This window comes from Poecile atricapillus, chromosome Z (assembly GCF_030490865.1).
Source record: "Poecile atricapillus isolate bPoeAtr1 chromosome Z, bPoeAtr1.hap1, whole genome shotgun sequence".
Lineage (NCBI taxonomy): Eukaryota > Metazoa > Chordata > Aves > Passeriformes > Paridae > Poecile > Poecile atricapillus.
In genome coordinates, this window is record NC_081289.1 from 144,823,611 (window position 1) to 144,843,310 (window position 19,700).

At 48.4% G+C, this 19,700-nt stretch overlaps 3 protein-coding genes and 2 non-coding genes across 11 annotated transcripts in view; all 5 read left to right on the plus strand.

Moving 5' to 3' along the window:
- The first annotated feature begins 4,460 nt into the window (after positions 1 to 4,460).
- On the plus strand, positions 4,461 to 8,865 carry RPL17 (ribosomal protein L17). The gene is made up of 7 exons (XM_058827200.1): positions 4,461 to 4,523; positions 4,863 to 4,915; positions 5,005 to 5,045; positions 6,239 to 6,373; positions 7,316 to 7,414; positions 8,133 to 8,324; positions 8,774 to 8,865. Exons 2-7 carry the CDS (start codon positions 4,876 to 4,878, stop codon positions 8,819 to 8,821), a joined length of 555 nt encoding a protein of 184 aa, XP_058683183.1. The 5' UTR covers positions 4,461 to 4,523; positions 4,863 to 4,875; the 3' UTR covers positions 8,822 to 8,865.
- On the plus strand, positions 4,717 to 4,785 carry LOC131573928 (small nucleolar RNA SNORD58). The gene has a single exon (XR_009276304.1). It is a non-coding gene; the product is annotated as a small nucleolar RNA SNORD58 (small nucleolar RNA).
- LOC131573927 (small nucleolar RNA SNORD58) lies at positions 8,394 to 8,462 on the plus strand. Its single transcript, XR_009276303.1, has one exon. It is a non-coding gene; the product is annotated as a small nucleolar RNA SNORD58 (small nucleolar RNA).
- Positions 8,866 to 9,305: 440 nt separating the features above from the next.
- CZH18orf32 (chromosome Z C18orf32 homolog) lies at positions 9,306 to 13,170 on the plus strand. 3 transcript variants are annotated; one of them, XM_058827202.1, is made up of 4 exons: positions 9,306 to 9,364; positions 9,796 to 9,882; positions 11,458 to 11,699; positions 12,354 to 13,170. In XM_058827202.1, the coding sequence occupies exons 3-4, from the start codon at positions 11,472 to 11,474 to the stop codon at positions 12,426 to 12,428; spliced, it is 303 nt and encodes a 100-aa protein (XP_058683185.1). In that variant the 5' UTR covers positions 9,306 to 9,364; positions 9,796 to 9,882; positions 11,458 to 11,471; the 3' UTR covers positions 12,429 to 13,170. The 3 variants fall into 3 exon arrangements, with proteins under 3 accessions (XP_058683185.1, XP_058683184.1, XP_058683187.1); XM_058827201.1 differs by lacking the exon at positions 9,306 to 9,364 and adding an exon at positions 9,390 to 9,669; XM_058827204.1 differs by lacking the exon at positions 9,306 to 9,364 and adding an exon at positions 9,390 to 9,557.
- A 5,278-nt stretch (positions 13,171 to 18,448) lies between these two features.
- The window catches only part of DYM (dymeclin), a 211,596-nt gene continuing 210,344 nt past the window's right edge, over positions 18,449 to 19,700 (plus strand). For all 5 annotated transcript variants that reach the window (XM_058827192.1, XM_058827194.1, XM_058827193.1 and 2 more), the window contains exon 1: positions 18,449 to 18,585. The gene's annotated coding sequence lies outside the window, so the exon portion shown is untranslated. The remainder of the gene's footprint in view (positions 18,586 to 19,700) is intronic.

Sequence of the window (19,700 nt, forward strand, 5' to 3'; positions counted from 1 at the left end):
TTTAGTGAAGAACTTGCCTACCATGTGTCCAAGTGCCACTGTTTTGCTGACTGTGGGAAGAAAAGGCAAGTATTGGGGGTGAGCTGTGCCTCTGGAGCAGCCATGTATCTGGGACAAGGAGGGCAGGAGGCCATAGGCTGGTCAGCAGAGAGGATTTCACAGAAATAAGGTGCAGGCAGCCGTCTGAAAGCCTCAGTGTTTGCAGCATTCAAGCTGGTTTCAATTTAAAATGTCTTTCTTCAAGATTTTCTGCTTAAACATTAGGACAAGGAACCATTTGTGTGTAATTTCATGAATGACAGTTTAATATCCCCACATAACCCTTGGACTCCAAAAAGCTGGGTCTCTAAGAGAAATGCCAAGATATCTCAAAAAAGATTTGAGGAATTGGCTTCCACTCCTGTGCAAAGAACAGGTCAGGCCCTCTCCTGTAGAAGAGCAGATACAGGGTATGTTTTAACGAGCTGGAGTTAAGCTTGGTCAGTGAGCCCCAGTGTTTCTGTGTGCTACAGGGGGTTTAGCAGAGCCCCTCCTGTGGCTGTTAGAAGCCCCTCTGTGAAGTGACCACCCCAAGCCAGGTGTGTGCTTGAGCTGAGTGTCAGGCTGGAAGGTGAGCAGGAAGGTCCCCTGGCTGGAAATGAACTCCATGTGGTTTTAGAGCTGCCACAAAGATATAACCCCAGACAGTGAAAACATAACTCCAGCCAGTCTTGGAGCTCACCTGTCCCTCTGGTCAAGAGGGAGGATGACAGTCAGAGACATTGGCTAATTGTCACATTTGGCTCCCAGTAGCTCTGATAAGGCAGCTTGTTTACTCACAGCTAAAGACACAAAAGGACTTATGTGAGGCAATGCTCCTGTACCTGAACACTCCCCTGTGCCTGCTGGGCATTTCCATGGCACGATAAGAGGTGCAGCCCCATTCCAGCCCCAGGAGCACAGCCAGAGGAGAGAATCATGGGATCAGTTAATGGTTTGGGATGGAAGGAACCTTAAAGCCCATCCAGTTTCACTCCTGCCATGGACAGGGACACCTTCCTCTATTGCAGGCTGGTCCAAGCCTCATTCAACCTGGCCTTGGACATTCCCAGGGTTGGGGCAACCCACAGCTTCTCTGGGCACCCTGTGCCAGGGCCTCACTACCCTTACAGCCAGGAATTCCTTCCCATCTAGCTCTACCCTCTGGCAGCAGGAAGCCATTCCCCCTTGTCCTGTCCCACCAGCCCTTGCCCCATATCTCTCTCCAGCTCTCCTGAGCCCCTTTAGAAGTCTCTGCTTGGAGCCTTGCGCAGGTGAACACCCCCAGCTCTCCCAGGCTGGCTCCAGAGCAGAGGAGATGGCAGAAACCTCTGTTGCCACTGTGACCAACCCTTCACAGGAGGATGCTCTCAGCAGGAGCTCCCAGAGCACAGAGAGGAGGCTCTGCTCAGTCCAAACACAGCTGAGTGTTTGCTGTCCATTCTTGCTGGGACAGCAACATCTCCCTGGGTGTGCACAGCTCAGACTCTGGGGCTGGGCAGTACAGATCGGGCAGCAAGAGGGATGGCAGCAGCAGAGTCTGAGGTAAAGTCCTGTGGATTTGAGGTTCCAGTACAATTATCAGGCAGCTGCTTCCAAACTTTTCAAGAATACAGTTTTGGACTTACCTGCCTCAATTTTCTGCTTAGGATCTGAAAGCTCTCTTGGAGTCAGCTCATAAAACCCAAATATCCCAGGCAGGTGGCAAAATGGGGGAAAAACAATGAAATCCCAACTGGGGCAGAAGCTGAGCTGCCTCAGCCCTGATCCCAGCACCAGGTACGTGCTAGGCTGCCCATGAGAGCTCTTATCAAGCTCCCAACAAAGCTGAAAACATGCATCTCAGGGAAGGGGTCACAGCCCCAAGGCTGCCAGAGCTCCAGGAGCATTTGGACAATGCTCTCTTAGGGATGCACAGGCTGGGATTGCTGGGGTGTCTGTGGGGCCAATAGCTGGACTCCTGGTGAGTCTTTTCCAGCTCAGGATATTCTGTGATTACCTTCCACCACTCCAAATCCTTAACAGCTGAACGAAACAGTTCCACCTATAGGGAAAGAGAAAATGTATTTATTTTGGGTTTGATTGATGAACACAGGTGATAATCCCCATCATGTGTCAAGTGCTTGTGTTTCACACCTCTCCTTCAGCCTTCCTTTAACGCTCCTTGCTTTTGTGCTCTGCTGCCAAGAAGCAGCTGTGTGTAAAGGTGCTTCCCGTGGAAAGACTGGGTTCCTGCCCCAGCAAGAAACAGAGGAAAAAGGAAGGGCAGAAAGGAGGAAGAGTTGCACACAGGTGTGCTCGGAGAGGGGATTCCCACAGTATGGTGAGTAAGGCTGTGGAAGTGTTTGAGGACCTCAGCTGTAGCCAGTTTTAATTTGTTGTACCTGGAAACTCAGTGCTATGTACTGTTCCCCTCAGAAGCTGTGGCTTCCCTGGATCCCTGCAGTGTCCAAGGCCAGGCTGGACAAGGCTTGGAGCAGCCTGGGACAGTGGAAGTTGTCCCTGCCCATGGCAGGGGGTGGGATGAGGTGGTCTTTAAGGTTCCTTCCAAACCTTTCCATGATTCTATGATAAAGAGAAGAAATAGTATATGCCCACACCCCAGCATGTTTCAGTCTTTGAGGGCAGTGCTTGAAAGTTGCTTGGAGACTTTGCAGAGAGCTTCCCCAAAACCAAAGACAAAGGCACATTTTAAGGCAGGTAAATGGAGAACTGCAGCAACAACTAGAGCTCTTAGGGGTTTTAGCCATGTAAATATTTGTGATAGCTCAAATATTTTCCTCTTCCCTTCTGGGTGAAATCCTAGCTGCTGAGCTTTGGGGCTTTTTAGCCCTAAACAAGAGATCCAAAAATAGCCTTCTGCTCATAGCATTTACATGGGCAGCAAGTTCTTCCTCTGGTTATTTCTAAACTCAGAGTTAAACCCAGACTCCCATGCTGGGGAGATGCCTGCACACCAAATTGCTGCCCTCTCAGGATTATGTCTCTTCTTTTTTTCCCCCATTCTGTCATTTTTTTTCCTCAAAGAGTCTTTTGCTGCAGCTGGGCACCACTTTCAGGAAACATTTTGCTTTTATTGAGCTGGCTTCCCAAGCAGTTCTAGTTGCAAATGCTGTCTCGAATGGGAAAAAAAAAAATCTTTTATTTTAATGAGTCGGTCTGTGATTATTTTATAATGGCACTGTAAATACCAGTTGAGGTTTATAAATATGACTTTGGATGAATCTCTTCGTTCTGGCCTCCTGGACACCTCTGTGAGCAACGTGCTGCTACATTCCCATCCTGAGCTGCCATCTAATGGTGAATGCGTTGGTGACTGCTGGGATGAGAGTTAGACGCAGCTATCTTACAGGTCTTTTCCAAACGTAAAAATTCTGTGCTCTCAGGTGGGGAGTCGGGCTCTGCACCCTGAGAACAAAGGACAGGACAAGAGGAAATGGCCTCAGGTTATGCCAGGGGAAGTTCAGGTTGAACATCAAGAGGAATTTCCTCATGGAAAGGAGTTGGAAAGGGCTGCCCAGAAAGCTATTGGTGTCCCCGTTCCTGGAGATGTGCAGTGAAAGCCTGGACCTGGCACTGAGTGTCCTGGGCTGGTGACAAGGTGAGGATGGGGCACAGCTTGGAATCAATGATCTCCGAAGTCTTTTCCAACCTGAACGATCCCGATTGACTGAATCACAGAACCACAGAATATCCTGAGCGGGAAAGTACCCACAAAGCCCATCGAGTCCAGCTCCTCAACAATCCCAGCCTGGGCACCCCTGGCAGCGCTGTCCAAAGGCTCCTGGAGCTCTGGCAGCCTCGGGAATGTCACCATTCCCTGGGGAGCCTGGGCAGTGCCAGCACCCTCTGGGGGAAGAACCTTGCCCTGAGATCCCACCTGGACCTCCCTGGCACAGCTCCAGCCGCTCCCTGGGTGCTGTCAGTGGTCACCAGAGAAAACAGATCAATGCCTGGCCTTTCTCTTCCCTCACGAGAAAGTTTTAAGTGGGATAAGTCTCCCCTCCCTCCACCTGAACAGGCCAAGGGCTCTCAGCCGCCGCTCATAAGGCTTCCCCTCACCATTTCTGTAGCCATCCTTTGTCGCTAACAGTTTCATATGTTTCTTATATTGCAGTGAGCAACACTGCTCACAAACGTTCAGGTGAGGACGCACCAGCGTGGAGCGGCGCAGGGCAATCCCCTCCCTTGGGCGGCTGGTGGTGCCCTGTCAGATGCACGCTGATTTCCTGACTAAAACCACCTGCACCATAAGCTGAGGATGAATACGGCGGTGTCTTTAGCCATGGCAGCGTTAATACCGCGATGTCTTCCCTCATGGCAGGCTTTAATAACAGGGACAGGGAAGTGAGCCGCTGTGCACACTCCGCCCTCACGGCGGGGCCCCGCCGCCATGTTGGGGGCGGAGCGCTCCCGGGGGCCGTCCCCGTCCGAAATCTCGCGAGACGCGCGCGCGCTCACGGCGCGCCCCGCCCTTCCCCTTCCTCTGCAGCCCGCGCCCTGAGGTGAGGAGCCATGATCGGGTGGTCCCGCGGTGGCCGCCGCCATCCGCCCCCATCCCGCCCCATCCCCGCCGGCACTGGCATCCCGGACACCGGGATCGCTGCGACATGCGCGGCACCCGCGGTATTCCCCGGGATGGCGCGCGGGAGGGCGGGCGCGGATGCGGGGAAGGGACAGGCCTGAGAAAATTAATGGCTGCGATGATGACTTTCTTAGGACACCTTTGGATGTAACTATGAAAAGAACGCATAATTCCTGAGCAGCTGAGGCAGTAAGGAGAGCAGTCCAGAGCCTGCCTGCCATTATTGGAAGTTTAATATGTTTTAATTGATATTTTTCAGCTGAGCTCTCAAGATGGTGCGCTACTCCCTGGATCCGGAGAACCCCACGAAATGTGAGTTGCTGTTCTAGGAGCGTTCGTGTGGGATTCCACGGAAGGCGGTGAGATTTTGATTCTAAAACTCGGTCTTTTCTCTCTTGCAGCGTGCAAGTCACGGGGATCTAACCTGCGTGTGCACTTCAAGGTAAGGAGCGTGTGATGAGCAGGAATTTTAAATTCATTTGCTGTTTTACTTCTTTTTTTGTTAGTTTTTGTTGTTATTTTTTAAAAGAAGCCCTGATTGGCTTGCATTGAAAGGGATTGTAAGGAAAATCTCCTTCCACCCTCTGCCGTGGTTAGGGTCTGGGCTTCCATCCAGCCTGGCCCTGAACACTGCAGGGATCCAGGGCCAGCCCCAGCTGCTCTGGGCACCCTGTGCCAGGGCCTGCCCACCCTCCCAGCCAGCAATTCCTTCCCAATGTCCCATCTATATCCTTTTTTTAAAGAAGTGTCTTTTACTCTTCAGTCATTAACGAAGTCCTGTTAGCTGCTTGTAGTTGTCTCCATCCACAGAAAATAAGGAGTCTGGATCCTAAAATTGTCCTTTATAATTCAAGTAACAAAACTCAGCAGCTAAACCGTTGGAGTGAATTTATCAGGCACTGGGCTAGTGTTTTGCATGAAATTTCTTTCATTTCTCTCACTCCTTTTGGTTGTGTGGTGTTTGGCACAAGGGCCTCAGTTCCTCTGGAAAAGGCTGGGGTGCAGAAATGTATTCAGAAGTGCTATTTAATCACATTCAAATTAGAATTTAGCAAATCGTGTTCTGCTTAGTGTAATACAAATTTTCACTTTGATTTCTTTTTTTTATTACGAACAGATAGAATTATAGTTGAAGTTGGCTTACACAATGAGTAAATTCTGTTTAGAAAACTGATCTTTTATCCTTAACTTTTTTTTTCTGAGCCTTTTCTTTTAAAATTCCTTCAGAGAAGATAGCATTGTTAACATGGCATTTGAGTAAGAATTGATCCATCCAGATCTTGCTTTTTTAGATTAGTGGCCAAACAGGAAATATAAAAAGTGTAAGTACTTAAATTACAATTTTATTGAGAGTAGAAAGTTTTCTGGTTAAATGTACCCACTGGGTTAAAAAAAAAAAGTGCTGGAGCTTCGGATTCAGTAGTGGCAGTCATACCAATAGTTATAAGAGCAGGTAACAAAGAAAAAAAAATGTTAATTACTTTTCATTCTTCGACTTAGGTCTTAATTTTTGGTAAGTGCTTCCTTTGTAGCCAAAAGAACTGTATCCAGGGAGGACAGAGGAGAGTGTTTGTGCTCATGCTGTCTCTTGGAAAGATTTGTTCAGAGCATCTTTTCTGTGCCTTGTGTTGGTAGAACACCCGAGAGACCGCGCAGGCCATCAAGGGCATGCACATTCGCAAGGCCACCAAGTACCTGAAGGATGTCACCCTGAAGAAGCAGTGTGTCCCCTTCCGGCGCTACAACGGCGGTGTCGGGAGGTGCGCCCAGGTGAGCTCCTGGGAAACGTGGCAAGGGGCCCTTGGCTGCGGGTGCTAAAGACAAAAAGGTGATGTAGGGCTGGTGTGGACGTAGTCTGTCACTGCTGATGGTAAATTTGCAGTAGAACACAGAATCACCGGGTGGTTTTGGTTGGAAGGGACCTCAGCGCTCATCTCACTCCAGTACCCAGCCATGGGGGACGCTTTCCACCAGAGCAGGTTGCTCTAGAGGAAGAAAAGAGTGGCTGTTTATTCCAGAAGATTCATCTGCTTGGAGTGTCTGCATCTAGTTGGCAGCATAAAGTCAAGGGATTAAATTTTGTTTGGTTTGGTCCACAGCAAAATAGAATAGATTATAATCCGTTCTAATCCATAAAATGTGATCCTCAGCACGGGAAGGACATGGATCTGCTGGAGCCAGCCCAGAGGAGGCCACGCAGCTGCTGCCAGGGCTGGAGCCCCTCTGCTCTGGAGCCAGCCTGGGAGAGCTGGGGCTGCTCCCCTGCACAAGAGAAGGCTCCAGGGAGAGCTGAGAGCCCCTGGCAGGGCCTAAAGGGGCTCCAGGAGAGCTGCCCAGGGACTGGGGACAAGGCCTGCAGGGACAGCAGCCAGGCAATGGCTTCCCAGTGCCAGAGGGCAGGCCCAGCTGGGATATTGGGAAGGAATTGCTGGCTGGGAGGGTGGGCAGGCCCTGGCACAGGGTGCCCAGAGCAGCTGGGGCTGGCCCTGGATCCCTGCAGTGTCCAAGGCCAGGCTGGACAGGGCTTGGAGCAGCCTGGGACAGTGGAAGGTGTCCCTGCCCATGACAGGGTGTGGGACTGGATGAGCTTTAGGATCTCCTTCAACCCAAACCGTTCTGTGATAATGGCAAGTTAAAGGTGTATAAAAGGCAACTTAAGTTGCTTTGTACCTGGCCAAAAGCAGGATTCTCATTGTTGTTCTCTGATTCCAGGCCAAGCAGTGGGGCTGGACACAGGGCCGCTGGCCTAAGAAGAGCGCAGAGTTCTTGCTGCACATGCTGAAGAATGCGGAGAGCAATGCTGAGCTCAAGGTGGGCATTACTGAGCACAAAGTGGTGGCGTCACTGACCTGGAGAGCCACTTGAAACCTGCTTTGTCCACAAAACTGAATTGTGTGGAGGCTTTGCTGTGGCTCCCTGTTTGAAGCAGGCTACCTGTGTCCTTCAAGTTAAAATGGCAGCAACAATTTTTCACAGGCAGAAATTAAATTAAAAACTTTTCGCACAAAAGGGTTGTTCAGATCTTTAAAAATCTGAAACTGAAATCTGCAGACTCTTGGTCAGTTGCTGTCTTTGTTAAAGTGCTTAATTTGATAGCTTTGTTGATGGTGTTGGAGTAATAGGTGACACCTTTGAGTAACCATGAAATAACCATAGACAATGAGCCATCAGCATAATTTTAAGTTACTTGTGATGTGTGCAGGGTGGTCTTTGTGATTTTTAAATGGCGCTTGTTTGGTAAATCCTCGTCTCCATGACACTGCCAAGCTCAGCAGTTCCATTGGCGGATCCTTGGACAATCCTCAGCTCCATGGCATCACCAAGCTTGGCTGTGTCAGTGATGAATCCTTGGAAAACCCTCAGTGCCATGACACCACAAAGCCTGGCTGTGTAGTGGTAAATCCGTGATGCCACCAAGCCGGGGCGTTTCACTGACCAGCAGTGGTGTCCAGGATGATTACTCGTGTTTTCACTGCAGAGATGAATTATTTAAAGGTGAGAATGGGTCACAGATGTTCTTGCTTGCCAGGGTCTCGATGTGGACTCCCTGGTCATTGAGCACATCCAGGTGAACAAGGCTCCCAAGATGCGCCGGCGCACGTACCGGGCACATGGCAGGATCAACCCCTACATGAGCTCCCCGTGCCACATCGAGATGATCCTCACGGAGAAGGAGCAGATCGTGCCCAAGCCAGAGGAGGAAGTTGCCCAGAAGAAGAAGGTACTGCGTGTTGTGTGCCCTGTTCCTGTAACACTGTTGGGAGAGCCGGGGGTCTGGCAGAGAGAGGGGTTGCTGTGATGACTATCTTAGGACACCTTTGGAATTCCCATGAAAAAAAGTAACTTGTTTCTGAGCAACCCCAAGCACTTGACAACCCTGAGAAACATTTTTTAATTGCACGCAGGGTTTGTTTTTCCTCCCTCAAAGCAGCTACAGCATTCCCAGCCTGTGTAAATGAACCCTGGGTGTGTGCAATGAAAAAAATTTAATTTGGAGCCTACAAGCAATGTAGTGCTCGTAGGGACTCCTGATCCTTAGGAATCAGGAAGTGATGAGTGTAACATTTGTGAGGGAATTGCTGACAGTTCGTAGCATGTGTAAAAGATAACTTTGTGATGTTTTGGGAAGACTCATTTCACCATTTTCTTCTTTCTGTGTTTGTTTCCCAGATCTCCCAGAAGAAGCTGAAGAAGCAAAAGCTAATGGCTCGGGAGTAAATCTGCATGGACAGATGTACATAAATAAAACTTTAAAGTTTGGATTGGTTGTGTTGCTCTGCTCTTAAGTTCTGACCTGGTGCTAGGCATTTCTGTGGGACAGGGGCAGTGAATATTATAGAATCATAGAATGGTTTGGCTGGGATTTTGAAGGGCATCCAGTGCCACCCCTTCCATGGGCAGGGCCACCTTCCAGTGTCCCAGGCTGCTCCAAGCCCTGTCCAGCCTGGCCTTGGACACTGCAGGGATCCAGGGCCAGCCCCAGCTGCTCTGGGCACCCTGTGCCAGGGCCTGCCCACCCTCCCAGCCAGCAATTCCTTCCCAATATCGGACCTTCAAGCCAGACCGCGCGTTCCCGCGGGGCTGCCGGGGCCATCCCAAGTTCCCCCCTTTTCCCAAATCCCGGATAATCGGGAATTCTGGCCTTGTCCCTGTCCCCGCGGGTGGGGGCGGGGCCTGGTGCGCCACGTGATGCGCGCTGCCGCCTGCTATTGGCCGGAAGCACCGCCCCGGAAGCGCGGGGCTGTTCCGGTGCGGGCTCAGGTGGGTGCGGAGCACCGGGAGCACCGGGAGCAGGGAATGATCCCTTCCCGCATCCCGCATCCCACCCCACCCCGCCCTGCGCACCCCGCCCCGCTCCGCACGGCCCGCGCGGGCCCGGCGGCGCCGGTAACGGGGGGCTCACGGTCTGTACCGGCCCCAACCGCCCTGGGAGAGCAGAGCAGCAACGCCTGATGTGAGCCAGCCTCCTCGGCTGGCTCGTCCTTTATGGAAAACGGGGGAAAGCCTGCGGTTTTGCCCTTTGGGGCGTTTTCCGGCGGCTGGTGACGAAGCCGTGGCGTGCCGAGGTTTGCTGCCCCGCGGCTGGGGGCTCAGGGGGAGCAGCAGCACCGCCTGCCGCGGAAATCAACCCGCCGGCCACAGCCTCACCACCTCCGCTCTTGTTCTTGTTCTTCTTTCTCCCTGCTACCCAGGTGGAGGAGCATCACCAAGTCAGCGCAGGAATTCATCGGGACGGTGTCTCACCTTGATCCCAGGGGCCGCTGGTGCATCAGGCGGAGGTAGGGATGATTTTTTGGTCAGGAATCTTGAGACGAAGCGGCTGCAGAGGCAACACAACACGTGCTGTTTCCCTCGGAGGGAGCATGGAGGGACAGCACACAGGGAATGGGTTCCCAGTGCCAGAGGGCAGGCCCAGCTGGGATATTGGGAAGGAATTGCTGGCTGGGAGGGTGGGCAGGCCCTGGCACAGGGTGCCCAGAGCAGCTGGGGCTGGCCCTGGATCCCTGCAGTGTCCAAGGCCAGGCTGGACAGGGCTTGGAGCAGCCTGGGACAGGGGAAGGTGTCCCTGCCCATAGCAGGGAAGAGAAAAAAATTATTTTGAAGCTCTCTTTCGACCCAGATAATTCTGTAGTGATTCTGCAGCCTGAGGTGTTCCCTCCACCCACTTTCTTAAGCTGCTGGATGAATCCACATTTTGCTGGAAATTTAATATTTGTGAAGCTCTAGTGGAGACAGTATCTGATTTTATTTTTTTAATTAATTTAACGGATTAACTCATTTGTGTTGTTTCAATATAACATTCTTCTCAGACTTCAGAGAGTAGACTTAAACTGTATTTGAAGCAGCCAGAACAGAACCTGGAAGTAGCCAGCTGGAAACTGATACTCTGTTTTTCCGCAAGGCTAAAACTCTTCAGGATAGCTTAAAAAAGAAAAGCAAAACTGGTCCCTAGTGAAGTGTGCACATCTGCTTCTTCATTCTCCATCTTGGAAGGCTTTTTTTTTTTTTTTCTTATTGATGTGAGAACTGAGATGTCAGCAGCCTAGAGAGGAGGACTGTGAAGGGCAAAGTTGTGTGGCAGCAGAGTGTGTCTAATGTATTGTTCGTCAGCACTGGCAGGAACAGGTTTAACTGTTTAACTGCTTCCTCTCCCAGCTGGACCTCTCTGCCCCCTTGCTTTGCTTTCCTGCTTTTTTTTTTTAATCATAGACTCCAAGGTGCAAATTTTGAAGACTTGTGGGGTTTCAGGGAGAGGGCATGGTTCATTTTCTAATAGTTAATTGTATAGGGTTGGTCTGGGATCAAGTGAGGGCAGAAGAAAGTCACCCATATTCCAGTTCTCTCAAACTCTGACTGGAATTTGTTTCCCCTTTCCCACTGTCCTGCCCTTCAGTGGTGGCAACACATTGGATGGATTTCTGCTGTCTAATTTTTCCTTAAATAAAAATGGATTGAGCAAAACAAACCCTTTGGATTCTTAATATAGCAGGCACTAAATAGCAGGGCTAATACTGGCAGCTTACTGCTTAAACTTTTTTGTGTGGTTTAAGCAGAAACTCTTTCCTGAATTTGTTTTGCTTAATTGCATCTGTAGGACTGATGAATTAATAGCAAACTGTTTTGGTTTTTCCGTTAAAATGGCAAGAATGTTCCCTCTGTTGGAGGCTTTATAATATTAGAACACACATCATTTTTGAAACTTTAGCAGCTAATTTATAATTAAAGAATAATCTACATTTGAATATCGAATATGTTTTTTATTTACTGTCTAAATACCGTTTTCTGAGCTTCTGGCTTACAAACACTGCTGCCCTAAGCTGTTTTTTCCTCCCCCCTCACCATCTATCTGCCAGGGTAAGAAGGAGCCATGGTGTGCATTCCCTGCATCGTGATCCCTGTTCTGCTCTGGGTCTACAAGAAGTTCGTGGAGCCCTACATCTACCCCGTGATCGCGCCCTTCATCAAGCGCATCTGGCCCAAGAGGGCTGTGCAGGAGCCAGACAACTCCAGGCAGGGGCCAGGAGGCAGCACTGGGGACCCTCAGGGACCTGCAGCTGGCAAAAGAGACTGGGAGGATGAATCTGGAAGCCAAAAAGTAAGGTTAATTCCCCCAGCTAAGCGGGGAAGCTCCGGGATGAGCCACCCAGTGGTAGCTCAGGGCAGGCACCACAGGAGGGTGGATAATTAATTCATTGGGTGTGTTTACAGATGTTTTGGTGGCTGTTTTCATAGAAACAGCAATTACCACTACTGTGCCTGCTAGAAATGGTTGCTTCAAGACAGCTCCTTGGTCTCAGAGGAATAGGAATTGTGCCTGTGTCCTGAAACAGCGTAATTATTATTATTTTTTAACAACTGGCTGTTCTTGCAGAGAAGAAAAAAGTCAAGTATTTGGTGAATCCCAACAGATGTATGAAGCAGAAATTAAAAACAGCTCCTCTCTTCAGCCAGTTCTGCCACTCATAATGGGGGAGGATGCTTAATGCATATAAATTATGCTTTTATTATTTATCTTCTATCACAACACAAGGGCTTGTAAATGTTGTGGCTGCCTTCATTCTTCCCTTCCCCCTGAGACAATTATCTGTAAATCTACACAGAAACCACCATTTTTGGTTCTTGCTCCATATTTCTTGGTAGATCTTTACTGGCCTTGCTTCTAAAAGCCAGTTTTGTCACCAGCTGTTCCTGTTTTAGGTGTGAAGTTCTAATTTGACATCTCATTAATGACACTGTGTTTTATTTGCAGTCTGAAAGCAATGGCATTGCAAATGGAAGTGCTGCAAAGAATTCCACAGCAGTTGATGACAAGAAAACAGCTTAAAGGAGTTAATTCCTAAGGATTTTACTCCCTCATGTCCAGTATGAACTGCTGATATTCCTCTCACTTTGAGACTTTTTTCTTTGCACATTTTAGCTGAATAAAAACTTTATTGCTTGCAGCAGGAGGTCTCTTTTGTCACTAAAATGGCAGCTGGCTCATTTGTTTATTTAAAATATTTGAAAGCTGAAGTTCTTTGTATTTTCTTTGCTGGAACTACTTTTCATCTACCATCTGTTTGGTGTGATTAGAGTTTAGGTTAAATAACTTAAGAATAAATCTATCTATGGAAGGTAAATGTATCTTAGGATCTTGATGTCACTAAGTGCTAGTGCAGTACTTGAGGCTTTCACTTAAAGGCTTTATCTGTTCTTGGTGAAGAACTGTGGACTGCATTGTGACAAAAGCTCATAATTTATCTGTGAAGAATTTAGATTTTTCATGTCAAATCTGTGGATGAGCTAAAGGAGTTATACTACATACAGAATTTACTTAGCTTACTAAAAGCAGAAAGTCTTGATGTGATACTTCCCTTAATTATTTTCCTTGAAATATTATGCCTTTTTTTTTTCCTGAAGAGGAGCAGCAGAGGCATGATGCAAGAGAATGTTGCTTTATGTTCTGTTGTAGTGATTTTAAATGGTGCAGTTCTGGCTTTAAAAAAAAAAAAAAATCCAACTAAAACCTCTTTAACATGCTTGTGGAATTTTCATTACAATAAACCAGGATTTTACTTAAAAATAAATCGCTTCATGCAGTTATTACACAGAATCACAGCATTCTTAGTGCTCAGAGCTAGAAACACTTAAAATGGTGACAAAATCTTTGAAAACCTGGAGACAGGCCCCAGGCAGAAGGAAGTCCTAAAATAACTGAGTTCACTGGGCAAGCTTTTACTTCCTCTTGGGAAGATGGATTCTGCTGCTGACTTGCATCCCAGCTGTAAAGGGTTTTAAATGTCCCTGTGCTTAGTAAGGAATAAAAGTGGTAATTCCTGCTTTTTCCTGTCTGCCAAACCAGAGAGCTCTTTAAAAGATTAAAAAGGAAACCATTCCAGCAGTTTTAGATTGTTCTTTATGATTTAATTTCCCTAAAATCCTCCCTCAGGCAGGCCTAAAAATGCACCTTTTTATACAGGCAGTCCCTGAACTGTCACAGTGGTCCAGTCTTATTCTTGTGACTGATTTCTTTCACCAGTTAATTAACTACTCTGGTATCCAATTTTGCGCAGTGCCCCTGCAGAGGTGCCTCATTTCCTACCAATGCCTGATTTGGTCAGAGCTGGTGTGAGTTGATCCACAGCATTCACAGCTCTGCCCCTGTAGCCACAGCCGTGACTTTGCAATGAGCTGGGGCACAGACACCTCCGTGTTAATGACCTTGATTGATGCTGTTTGCTCTTCCTTAACGAGTCACTCTGTTTGGACCTGAGTTTGGAATTGCTGTCTAACCAGCTCTTGTCTCATCTTTGGAACATAACCTCCATCAGCTTCCTCCCAGATCAGGGAATCCCAGGATCATTTAGGTCGGAAAAGACCACGGAGTCCAACCTGTGACCAATCCCCCAACCTTGTCACCAGCCCAGAGCACTGAGTGCCACATCCACTCATTCCTTGGACAGCTCCAGGGATGGGAACTCCAACACCTCCCTGGGCAGCCCCTTTCAATGCCTGACCCCCCTTTCCATGGGGAAATTCCTGCTGCTGTCCCCCCTGTCCCTGCCCTGGCCCAGCCTGAGGCCGTTCCCTCTCCTCCTGTCCCTGTTCCCTGGCAGCACAGCCCGACCCCCCCGGCTGTCCCCTCCTGCCAGGGACTTGTGCAGAGCCACAAGGGCCCCCTGAGCCTCCTTTTCTCCAGGCTGAGCCCCTTTCCCAGCTCCCTCAGCCGCTCCTGGGGCTCCAGCCCCTTCCCCAGCTCCGTTCCCTGCCCTGGACACGCTCCAGCCCCTTCATGTCCTTCTCGTCATGAAGGGCCCAAAACTGGACACAGGATTGGAGATTCCCCAGTCATGCCCAGTCCAAGCTGCAGCTCTACAGCTAAATAAGAATATGTGTTCTGACATCCTGAGCATTGCTGAAGAGATTATCCCTTCCATGCTCTTTTAACATGCTGGGCATCTCATAAACAGACCATAGAGTGTATTTACCTCTAAACAGCTGTGAACACAACAAAAAGTACAGCAGGAGCATTACTGGGGCTCCTTTAATCTGTACTCATTTATGAATTTATGAAGTCTCCATAATTCATTTTTTTAAATTACTTAGGATATTATTACAGAAGGAAATGCATTGAATAATAACATAGAAAATAAAGTGTATAGTAAATTAGATTGCAGGCTGCACCAGGCTTCCAGCTGTGTACCAGCACTGTATTTAAACACCAGGCCTTCTGCAAAAGAAGGCCTTTTCTGAAAAAACTGCAAAAACTAAAACAGGCAGATAATGCAAAAAAAGATTATACATTTGTGGTCGCTGGAATGGTGTTCTACTGCTTTTCTTAGCTGCAGTTAAACCCTAAAGTGAGCAATGTACATCACAAAACTTTATGAGGCACTTCACTGAAGTCCTGTCAGGAGATTTGTGTTACAACTCTTCTGACCCTATTCTTTTTCAAGAATAGGTCAATAATGTTGTTGTTTTGTGAATAGTTAAATAAAAATCAAGTGAAAACAAAGGCCCAAGTCTGGGCTGGAGTGCATGAGGTCATCTGCTGGGATGCAAAGGAGTGCACAAAGGCTTTAAGAAAAATAAGCAGGTAGAAATTAAGGAAATTCTCATGTGAGGGAATAATATTGATCAAGTGAGTTGAATTTAACTGAGAAAATTCCCATGTGCTTGTTTCTCGCTAAAAACAAGATTTACAAAAGGTTTATGCACCTGATGGTGGCATGTGGGCATCTTCCAGAATTTCCTAGACCAAGTAGCAGCTTCATTTATACTGAAGACTTCTAGAAAATTTCAGAGTTGACATCTTTAGGGGATCAAAGTACTGCAAATCTAGACCTAGGTTCTACAGCATTAAACTTGTCTGGCTTTATTTAAATACTATTGAGGAAAGATAAATAAATCAGTATTTGAAAAAACATCATTCAAATAAACTAATTTCAAGTATTTTTTTTTCTTAATGGGAAGGTCTTATTGCGATGGGGTACCTTTAGTATGTTGGTTTGCAGAAGTTGCTGGTTGCCAAGAAGTTAATTGAAAAACACATTTTAAAAAATGCAAGTATATGCCAAAAATTCTTAAATAAAAATTAATTACTTTTTTGTTGCTGATTATTTTGATGGCCTTCATCCTGCTGCTAAGAATGTCTAAACTGAAGATAAAGTTAATTTCTTATCTAAGGACAGCAACATTATGCTGTTGTCACCCGGATGTAGCAATCATGTCCCAGCTCAATTCTGGGAGCTGTTGGACTTGCTGTTGAGGTTCTCAAGAGTCATTCCTTCATCATTTCTGTACAAAACAGAACAGTTCTGTAGAGTTCTGTACAGAACCTTATTGCTGAAAGAAAAGTGGCTCCAGAGGTTGCAAGGAAATGAAGAGAAATGTAATTTACACTTATGTTAACTAAAATCTCCTTCAGTGAGAAATAATTCTGTTCCAATAAACTGCCTAAGACACAAAAGAAGGTATTATCTTCTTTGTGCAGTTTTCTGATTGTTAGAGCATACACGCTGGACCAAATCATATTTTGGTTGTAACAGACTGCCATTATTCCTGTTTTCAGTGAACCTGGCTGCAGTAAATTAACTGAAAAGGTCCAGAGGGCCATGTTTGACATGGTGATTCTTTTGTGTTAGAAATGCTTTTAGATAGTAGTGCTGTATCTTTCTTTCACTGTTGTTTTAGAATTGTAGAATGGTTTGGGTTGGATGTGGCTTAAATCTCATCTGGTGCCACCCCCTGTCATGGCAGGGACACCTTCCACTGTCCCAGGTTGCTCCAAGCCCTGTCCAGCCTGGCCTTGGCACGACAGTCAAACATAAATTGACATGTTGTGAAATAGACGTGTTTGTACACCCACTGGCATAGCAATGCTTGTTTTTAGCACGGGGATTGCTCCAGACAAACCTTTTCTTTGGGCACAGGGTGTTTCTTAACTGTGCTGTTGACCACACAGCACCTCTGTGGCTGCAGCCATTCCTGTTGTTATAAATTAAATTAGAATTTTGACAACTAGGTCTTTTGAGTTAAAAAGTTTAATTAAAAATGAATACAATTTAGTAAATTAAATAGTAATTTGGTGTAAAAGAATACAGTATAGTAAAAGAATACAATTTAGTAAAAATTACAATTTATATATATCATTTGCCAGTAATTAAGTATGATTAAAGCATAAGCAAAACCGACTGGTGTACAGGAAGAGCTTCTCACCCCACCTCATGTACAAAACTGACCGGGGTACGGAGGCTTCCCACCCTGCCTCACGTACAAAACAAAACACTTCACGCTAGACTTATATACTGTATGCTTATACATATTCATTAATGTTTCCCATAAGTTTTCTCCTATTTCTGATTTTTCTGACTTTACGTCACTTTTCTTCATGGCGCATGCCTCACTTGTTGTTAGGGGGTCTTCAGTCTTCTTTTGGTGGTCTTTTGGTGAAGGCTTCTCTTCTTCCTCGTCTTTTTGATGGCCTCACAGGTTTGCGTGTGTGTACTAAGTGCTGTGTTACGTAACTCTACTTAGTAGTCTTATATTTACTGGTTTTTAGGCCCAATGCCTAAAGTCATTCTAATTTTGTCCATCTCAAGGCCATTTTCATCTTGGGACACCACTTATCTTCCAAACTACATCCTGTACCTCAGTTTTAACATGTAACATCGGTAAAGGGGGTGCATCTGCCTTGTAACACTGATTCTTTTGACTGCTTCTAATAATAACTTTAATAACAGTTACAATTTAGTTCACACAAAACCACTCCATGTATTACACCATCAAGCGCTGTGTGAACACCAGGCCAAGCCCCAGAGCAGGACTGTTGCTGTGTGTGGCAGTGTTCACGCAGGGTTACAGCCCAGCCCTGCTCTTTGCAGACCTGCTGTTGGCATCCACAGCCCAGGGACCTGTGAGAGCCCGCCTGGGGATTTGCTGTCACACACCACGTGGAATGTGGGAATAAACTCAGAACTACAGTGGAAAGGGTTTGCCTTTTAATGAGCCCTTGGAACATGCTGTTGATGGCACAAAACACACTTCAGAGGTTACCCTTGGAGAAGCAATGATTTAAAGCAAGGCAGGATGAGGCCTGGTAAATCATCGCACCCTCAGACATTCACTGTTGGTCCCATTTGCTGGGCTTACCTCATGTCCCACTGAAAATGTGGGATGTAGAGTAGGGAATCAGAATATTGCCAGAACGGTTTGGGTTGGAAGGGACAATAAAGTTCATCCAGACCCACCCCCTGCCATGGCAGGGACACCTTCCAGTGTCCCAGGCTGCTCCAAGCCCTGTCCAGCCTGGCCTTGGACACTGCAGGGATCCAGGGCCAGCCCCAGCTGCTCTGGGCACCCTGTGCCAGGGCCTGCCCACCCTCCCAGCCAGCAATTCCTTCCCAATATCCCAGCTGGGCCTGCCCTCTGGCACTGGGAAGCCATTGCCTGGCTGCTGTCCCTGCAGGCCTTGTCCCCAGTCCCTGGGCAGCTCTCCTGGAGCCCCTTTAGGCCCTGCCAGGGGCTCTCAGCTCTCCCTGGAGCCTTCTCTTGTGCAGGGGAGCAGCCCCAGCTCTCCCAGGCTGGCTCCAGAGCAGAGGGGCTCCAGCCCTGGCAGCAGCTGCGTGGCCTCCTCTGGGCTGGCTCCAGCAGCTCCACGTCCTTGTGCTGTTGTTGCCCAGGGCTGGGGCAGCTCTGCAGGTGGGGTCTCACCTGAGCACAGGGGCACAGGGGCAGAATCCCCCCTCCCCTGCTGCCCACGCTGGGGGATCAGCTCAGGGCACGGGAGGTGTCATGGCCGCCTCACCCGTCACGAACTGCAACTCCCGTGGTGCCCCGCGCGCCGCCCCGCGCGGGTTCGGCGCACGCGCAGCGGGGCCGCGCCGGCGACGTGGAGGCGGGCGGGGACCGTGAGGGGCCGTGAGGGGACCCGGGAGAGGCACCGGCCGAAGCACCCCGGTACCGACCCCGCCGCCACCGACCTCGGGCCCAGGTTACGGACGGTAAGCGTGGCCTCGGCGGAGCTTTCGAGCGGCAGGCAACGGGTGGACCCGGCGGTCGGCGGCTCCGAAAGGGGCCCCCGAGATCCCCCCGTTGTCCCGACGTCACCGTCCCCTCGTGGCGCGGGCCTGTGTCGCGATAGATGGAGGGATGCCTTGCGTAATTCGACACCGGCGCTGCGGAGTGTTGCCGGGGCACCGGCACCCGCCGTGTCCTCGGCCGGGCTGGGGCATCTCCAGGGATCCCTCACAGGGTTCCCGGGTTGTACCTGTCTCCCTTCGGGATCCAGGAATCGATCTTTCCCTGGGTCCCCTTGATGTCCTTGTGTCCCTTAGGGATCCAGGAATTCGTGCCAAGGTTCCCAGAATGTGCCTGTGTCTCGTTATCCTGTACAGGGGTCCTGTGATCACTCAGGGTCCCTGGGATGCTCCTGTGTCCCTTTAAATGCGCCCAGGACTGGAAAGCCAGAGATTTATACCCGTGGTTTTTTTATGTGCTCTTAATGATATTTATTGTTCATGGCTAGATGGTAAACTGATTTATTTTCCATCCTGATCTTGGGAAGCAGAGGCTTTTCTATTCCTCTGCAGCATCTCAGATCTGCTGGGGCTCACTCTGTCTCCTCACTCCTACCACATTGTTTTCATACTTATGAACCATAATATTTATCAAAAGTGAAGCATATTTTAGTTTAAAATTGAATTGGTATCTCACCTTAGTTGCCAGGTTTTGTATTGCCTCATATGTCTTCATGCCAAACACTGTTTGTTTATTTATTTATTCTTTTTAATCTCCTGTGCTGGGTGTAGGGAGTTTGTGGGGCTGTAATCTGATTTTTTTCCCTTTCCTGTGCCGAGGGATAACGTGCTGGGCTGAAGTTCTAATCATTGTAGGCATTTGCAGAAGTAAGTAAGCTGTTGATATTTCCATCACGGATCACTTTTGGAGTGCAGGGGAGTGGAAAGAGGCTTCTGAATGGTTGGGTCCCGTGTCCTAACGCTGGGTTGTGTAATCCCATGTTGTGTCAATTCCAACTGAAAAACGTTCAAGGTGCTCCAGCTGGGTTGACTAGAAAATTGCCACTGCTGCTTAGATTGCCAGGAGTTTGGGAGGGCCT

What these genes read in the sequence shown, in the direction of transcription:
- RPL17 (XM_058827200.1), top strand. Translation starts at nt 4,876, where the DNA reads ATGGTGCGCTACTCCCTGGATCCGGAGAACCCCACGAAAT. An exon ending in ACCTGCGTGTGCACTTCAAG is followed by an intron (nt 5,046 to 6,238) that starts GTAAGGAGCGTG and finishes TTGTGTTGGTAG; the next exon opens with AACACCCGAGAGACCGCGCA. An exon ending in AGAGCAATGCTGAGCTCAAG is followed by an intron (nt 7,415 to 8,132) that starts GTGGGCATTACT and finishes CTTGCTTGCCAG; the next exon opens with GGTCTCGATGTGGACTCCCT.
- CZH18orf32 (XM_058827202.1), top strand. Translation starts at nt 11,472, where the DNA reads ATGGTGTGCATTCCCTGCATCGTGATCCCTGTTCTGCTCTGGGTCTAC. An exon ending in ATGAATCTGGAAGCCAAAAA is followed by an intron (nt 11,700 to 12,353) that starts GTAAGGTTAATT and finishes TTTTATTTGCAG; the next exon opens with TCTGAAAGCAATGGCATTGC.